Source organism: Salvia hispanica, chromosome 2 (assembly GCF_029641045.1).
Source record: "Salvia hispanica isolate PSC_SH4W2 chromosome 2, Shi_PSC_v1, whole genome shotgun sequence".
NCBI lineage: Eukaryota > Viridiplantae > Streptophyta > Magnoliopsida > Lamiales > Lamiaceae > Salvia > Salvia hispanica.
Window position 1 is genome coordinate 2,539,932 of NC_142693.1, and position 7,169 is coordinate 2,547,100.

Genomic DNA, 7,169 nt, shown 5'->3' on the forward strand with positions numbered 1-7,169 from the left:
TCTACTTTATTCTTTGGAAGAAGTAATTTGGTAGCAAGAGTAACCCACATATATACCAACAGAAGCCAACGACATCATATATAAATATCGAATTGTAAAATTAACTCAACTTCGCATGCATCAACTAATTGTACGTGCAAAATATCGTTACCAAGACCAGAAAAAGAAATATATAGATGATGAATCAGAAACTAGACACATGCATAGTTGCTGCTAAAAGAAGAGTTTTGTTCTCCTTTTAAAGAAGACTGTATAAGACTAATAGCTATAGCCCACGGTGCAAAATACAACTTGAAAAAGCATCTTGCTTAAAAAAACAAGATTTGTTGGAAAATCCAACCTGCGCCCCCAACTACTCGCTCACAACAATGTCGATCGGTTGCACAGCGTTGCTTGTCGAGGCTACCCGTTATTTGAATGATAAACAAGTCACTGCCAAACTAACATTAATATCTATTATTCGACTTTCATAGTCACAAGTGTAACACCTGCCCTTCATTACAGAGACGAGTAAAAGAAAGCACAATGTTGTTATATTTTACGATATACAAGCATTACTTCCACACTGAAAACCTTTAATTGAAATCATGAAAGCATGCCATAAAACAGGATATTAGTATGTGAATACATCCAAATACAGAGGCTGCCAACAATTCCCAATTTTACCCCTCCGCCTATAATATCCTCACATTAGACTCAAAATATTGCGTCATAATCAGGAAAGAAGCATTGCCATATAATGCATCTCCTTTCTTCGCATGATCAAACTCTGAAAGCGGCATCACAATCGACTGCATGCAGCTTCACTTTTCGGCCTCGTCTGTTCTAGAAAAATCATTCAAAATTTACTCCAATGAGAAATTAATAACAGCACGAAATAGTTCTCAAACCAAAACAAAGCCTTAGAAGCTTACTTGGCCAGTCCTTTGAGAGCAACATTGTCTGTCTCTGTCAAATTAGGTGAACATTGCGTGATACACATACGAAACATTGTACTCCACGCTGCAATTCACCAAAAACCACACGTATCAAAAACAGAGGAAAAAATACAATATAATTTCAAACGAAATGAAAAATTAATAAAGGAAAATCTACTCGTTCTTTATTCCCCTTGTTTTATAGTATTAGAAAGTTGTAACTAACTAGAAGACTTTGCATATTCTGAATATATAGTTTCATAGCATTCCCCTCATTTCCTACCATGTGTTCTTCCTTCAATCATCACACAACAATACCTATAACAACAAAAATCATATACTACTATTAATATATTTCAATTAATTTATCTATGATTAGATGGTTCTATCTTAAAACTTTTACAATTTGGTAGTTTAGGAAATACATGCAAAACCGCAGAAAACAGAGAGCAGTCCATAGCTTCAATAAAATATTTTCCTAAACGGAATATGAAAAGAAAATGATACTTACTTGCTACAACATTCATATGAGTTGGCCATCGACCTTGATTCTCAGATGGCGATGGTGGTTGCGCCACTCCTAATCAATACGTAGTTCTGGGCAATCATTAACCATGAGGTGCTTCAATGCATCTACAAAGGGAAGGCGCTTCAACTTGTTGCAACTATTTAGATATAACTCTCTTAGAGATGAGAGGTTCCCCAACCATTGGGGCAATTCTTCTACTCCTATATTCTCCAACCTTAATACAGAAACAGAGGTGAGATATTGAATTGATTGGGGCAGCCACTCCCAATTTTCCACCCCCTTCAAATATAAGATAGTAAGTGAGTTGCAGCATGTTTGCAGCATCCCATCCACAGTCTCTGCAATGCCAACACTATCCTCTCTTGACCATTCCACACTCACATCTATCCATAATGATTGCAAGCTGCTAAGATCCCAACTCTCAACACTACCAATACTAGCAGCCATCAATTTAGGAACACCTAAAATACTCAAATATGTGAGACGAGTAGATGATTTAGCGAGGCAGTCAATTAGCATTGGTAGATTCTTTAGGCTCCTTAATTCATTCAGTACAAGATGCTCAATTGTAGGGGCCCACGACTCTAGCATTTCACACGGCAATTCCATCAGCTCTCCGCACCTTGCAATCTTCAGCTCACAGAGGATCCCCTGTGATTGTCTTGCTCCACCACTTGGATTCCAAATCGACTTCAGATTTTCACAATCCCAAATACACAAATACTCCAGAGAATTGAGGGTGTCCAAGCCATCTGGTAATTCTCTCAACAAAGGACATCGTGATATGTCCAAATATGATAGGTTCTGATTCTTATAGAATAACCATTCTGGCAAACATTCCAATGCATCTAATTTGTCTATGTCGAGTGACGTTAAATGATTGAATGAAGTATTTATGAACTTCACCTTCTTCAATTCTTTCAAAGAAAGAGACTTGAGATTAGGCAAGTGTTGCAGCTTTGGGATTTCATCAATTTCTGAGCAATTGGAGAATGTTATTTCAATCAAGTTCTCAAGTGGAACCCAAGAGCTTTGAAGCCCATCACGTACTGCCATCTTCTCAGCCCATGTTGGAAATTTGTTTCCTTTGAATCCTGAAATCTTCAACTTCTTTAGATTGGCATGAGGTTGGAGGCCTTCCAATACACTCGCATCATTTCTTTCATCTTCTCTATCATCACTCCATGTAAACGCCAAATCAAATAAGTTCAGTTTATGAAATATATCTGCTTTCAGAGCCTCTTCCTTATCATGCACCATCTCCAGATCTTGAATCTTTAGTGATCCTTTGAGATTCATTAAACTTCCAAGCTCTTCAATTTGATAACCCTTCTTTTTGCCTACTGTGAAGTAAGGTAGTGTTTGGAGACTAGTTAGTCCCCCGATCTTCGCTGGCAACTTTGTAAGAGACCAGATATAAAGATGCCTTAAGCTATACATATACTTCAACGTACTTGGCAGATTCTCTAACTCCCAGCTTGCTCTTAATGTTTGCAAATGATGGAGTTTACCAATCCATTTCGGCAAGTTTACAATTCTCGTTTCATAAATATTCAGATTTCTCAAATGTACCAACTCCCTAATTGAATTGGGCAACTCTTTATAATCACCGGAAAGAGTCAGATTATGCAGACATTCAAAGTTTGAGAATATAGTGCCAGGAATTCCACTTTTCATGAATAATGTACGCAAATGCTTGGCCACATTTTTTGGTATGGGACTTGATTCTTTTTTCAGAACCATATATCGCACAGGGGTACTGCCATCTGCATTATTGGATAAAAGATAAGATGCAAGATCATGCACAAGATCATGCATCCCACAAAACCAAACATTATCAATCCATTGAACTTCCAACAGATAGTTTTGTGCAAGTACATTAAAAAACATGTTGCCCACAGACTCCATGTCATATCTTGGGCTTGGTTGAAGAAACCCTTCTGCCATCCATAGTTCAATCAACTCCTCCTTATCGAAATACTTACCTTTGGGGAAAACCGAACAAAACGTGAAGCACTTTTTGAGCGATGGTGAAGAGAGGTGATCAAAGCTCAATTTCAATATTTTTGAGATATTTTCACCTCCTTCACCATCTGAAAGCCAATTTTCATTGATGAAGCGCCACTCTTCTTCAGACTTACCGCGAAGCACTCCCCCAACTACATTGGCAGCTAAGGGCAAACCTTGGCATCTTGTTGCAATCTTTCTTCCAATCATCTCAAATCCATATGGAACTTCACCATTTATATCAAAAGTTTTGGCCTTGATTATGGACCAACAGTCTTCATTTGATAAGCCATTCAAATGATGAATATGAAATGGATTAACAGTAGAAGCAACTTTTTCACTTCTGGTGGTGATCAAAATTCCATTTCCCGTAGTGGAAGTAACTCCAGACATGGAATTTATAAAGTCTTCCCACATTGCAACATCTTCATTCCAGATATCATCAAGAACAAGAAGATAAGTTTTAGACTTGAGAACTTCATGAAGCCTTTTCAGGATTAGTTCCCTGCTCTCAACTCCATCAACATCTGAAGTCAATTCCGAAAGGATTTTTTTGAAAAGACTAAATGGATCAAATGTTTGAGAAACATGAACCCAAATAAGTGATCCAAATCGAGCCTTTATGCTTTCATGATTAAAGACTTTCCTAGTCAACGTAGTCTTCCCTATACCCCCCATTCCCACAAGAGCAACCATGGAAAAGATCCGATCTTCGGGGATCTGGGTGAGCATGTCAACCAGTTTAGACACATCATCGTTTCTTCCAATAAAGATTGGATCTAGACTGATCGAATCCGTCTCAATGGAAGTATGAGCAATAGCAGGTGCGTTCACAATCATGCTTTGAAGGCCAAGATCTGTTGCCCTTTTGTTCATACACTCAAAAGTAGCATTGATTTGTTTGATTGTGTGAGCCATATTACGCCGACGCAAAATGCCATTAAAGGATGAGAAGCATGATAGTACCTTATCCTTGGATGATTTCATCTTGTGAACTTTTTTGTGGAGAAGATGATAGCTGAGTTCATCCAAGACATTGTCAGCATCGAAAGCCACGGCTTCAAGCTCCCTCAACCAAATCCTGACAGAATCTTGTGTGATGGATTTTTTCTCAGCGTCAGTCAAGTAGGCTTGAATCGTCCCCAAAGTCCTCTGCAGCCGTTGGGCATCTTCATCGAGACCTCGAAGCAGAGAGTACTCATCCTTGAAAAGGTTGATGAGGTTTTGGACAAGAACTTCAATGGCTGCTGAAGACACGCCCTCCATGGTTGCGCAGAGAGAGAAAATATGGTTGCAAGTTTATCTATGAAGATGAAGAATGTCTGGAAACTTGTGGATGGTATGCTAACAATATTCTAACTCCTGCATTATGTTTCCCACTCATCACATTATAAGTTATTCCCACCACTTTTGCTTTCTTTCTAACTCAACATAAACAAAGTGATATAAAGTTATAAAAGCAATAGGGAAACAAGGCATGTGTGATTCTTTTCTTGACTAAATCAATACAATCTTCGTTCACAGTTATCTTTAAAGATGAAGAATGGTTGATGCAATTGCACTGTATTGTATTGGAGTTCCCTTTTTCTCATTCAAAAAATTGTACATTTGGGTTCCTTTTTTCTTTGGGCTTGTTTTTTGTCCGGGCCTCAATTAACTTACTATCTCAAATGGAAATAAAATTAGAAGTATAAATATGAATCAAAATTAAGTGGTTCGATCTCATTATTACGTGCTCTGCAAAATTATATCGATTGTAATATTAAATTCAAAATCCTAGATATATGACTGATGGTTGTTAATAGGGGTGAGTAGGGAAGGTATACCTTACCGAAATCATCATACCGTATACCTTACCGTAAATACGGTATGCGAAAAAGTCATACCTTTATCTTATCAGAGTCCTTATTTTCGGTATGGCGAATTTCCATACCGATACTATACCTCATTTTCGGTATACCGTATCGAAGATCGGTATACCTTACTTTTGCGGTATAAAACATCAATTAAAATAGAAATAGAGTTCTTAGAATATTATTTTATAATTTATATTTTTAAAAATAAATTAAATATAATTTATTCATAATTATATTTATATTTCACAATAGATTTTATAATTTAAAAATATATAAAATATAATTTATATATAATTGTGTTTATATTTTTGTGGTATATACCTTATTTTACGGTATAAACCTTAATTTACGGTATATACCTTAATTTACGGTATATACCGAATTTCGGTATGTAGCGGTATACCGCGGTATTTGAAAATTCATACTGTTACCTTACCGGAATCTTTCGGTAAGGTATCGTAAGGTATCATAACATACCGAAAGTCGCGGTATACCGAAAAATTTGGTATTTTCGGTATTTTTTCGTTACGATAAGGCTGGTATTTCGGTATTTCGGTATTCTTTCCCCAGCCCTAGTTGTTAAACATAACTTGGGAATTTTTTGAAAAACATGGCCACAAGCTAAAAAATTACTCCCTTCTTTCCATAATTGTGGAGTCATTTTATAATTTTGGTACGTTCCATCGTATTGGAGTTACATCCTTTTCTGTGAAAGTCAACACATTTCTTCTCAATTACTTTACTCTCTCTTACTTTATTCTCATCATCTCTCTACTTCTTTTCTTTTTTAGTTTATTCTTTGTTTTCTTAACTCACTTAACACAATTTTTCTTAATCTTCGTGCCGGAATAAAATGTCTCCACTACTATGGAATGGAGGGAGTATATTGGAAAAACATTTGAATCAAGAACGTCTCACTTCTATTATTACCATTTACCAAAGACGGTTACAAAGAAAATTGTAGAGTTTTATCACAATATATAACATAGTGGAGATTTCCAAATGATGAATGAGAGGACGCAAACATGAATACGAGGAAGTACATGAGGTGGCCATGATGCACTATTTATTAGCACTAAAAATACCTGCAAGCATACAAGGTAAATTTAGTATAGCTAAAGGTCAGTACCGGGATATCGAACACAGGGAATAAGATTGCAACTGACTACCATATACTAAGCATCACATACTATCTAGAGACCCAGATTTTTTTGGGTTTGGATTATCAAACTAGACAGAAAATAAATAAACAAATAAAAGAAAGCGTAAAATCATATGATACAAAACAGGCGAATGAATGTAGAATTTTAGGATCCAAAACACAATCGACCTCCTTGAATTACGGTCTCTAGAGTTATTAAGTCGGTCACTTAACTAGATTAAACCCCCTCCCGAGGTGAGAAATCCGTAGATTAGGTGTAATAATTGAAGTCCTCTTCTAATTCTTAGACCTAACTCCTAAAAGATTGTAAGACCAATGACCTCACGTGAAACCTCAACTCTCCCGAGTTCTATTGAATTAAAGTGTGAATTATCCCTCGTCCAAGTCAATTATTTCGTCTCCCGAGTACTCTAATCAACTCTAACATGTATTCAAGAGGTAGCTAATCAATTGAATATAGAAGACACAAGAATAAATCAAATAACTGCAAGAGCTAACACGGAAAAATCAATTTAATTCTTCACCAAAAAATCCACAAAAGTTGTTCTACTCATAGACAAGTAAAAACTACAAATAAAGTACGAGACATGAAAGAAATAGATAAAACCCAAGGTTGAATCTTCAGTCTCCAGTCTTCTGTTGCCTGATCTATTCTGTTTCTCTCTTGATTCTTTTGTTATCTGGATTATCTCCTTTAG

At 36.5% G+C, this 7,169-nt stretch overlaps 1 protein-coding gene across 3 annotated transcripts; it reads right to left on the reverse strand.

Moving 5' to 3' along the window:
• Positions 1-265: 265 nt before the first annotated feature.
• Positions 266-4,916, reverse strand: LOC125220301 (disease resistance protein RGA2-like). Of its 3 annotated transcripts, XM_048122469.2 has the most exons (4): positions 1,429-4,916; positions 1,201-1,235; positions 915-1,002; positions 266-825 (listed from the first exon to the last, which is right to left on the reverse strand). In XM_048122469.2, exon 1 carries the CDS (start codon positions 4,717-4,719, stop codon positions 1,498-1,500), a length of 3,222 nt encoding a protein of 1,073 aa, XP_047978426.1. In that variant the 5' UTR covers positions 4,720-4,916; the 3' UTR covers positions 266-825; positions 915-1,002; positions 1,201-1,235; positions 1,429-1,497. The 3 variants fall into 3 exon arrangements, with proteins under 3 accessions (XP_047978426.1, XP_047978420.1, XP_088921649.1); XM_048122463.2 differs by lacking the exon at positions 1,201-1,235 and having other exon boundaries at positions 1,429-4,741; XM_089065523.1 differs by lacking the exons at positions 266-825; positions 915-1,002 and having other exon boundaries at positions 1,133-1,235.
• Positions 4,917-7,169: the final 2,253 nt, after the last annotated feature.

Excerpts from the sequence above, each read along its gene's own strand:
- LOC125220301 (XM_048122469.2), bottom strand. The coding sequence starts at position 4,719 with ATGGAGGGCGTGTCTTCAGCAGCCATTGAAGTTCTTGTCCAAAACCTC.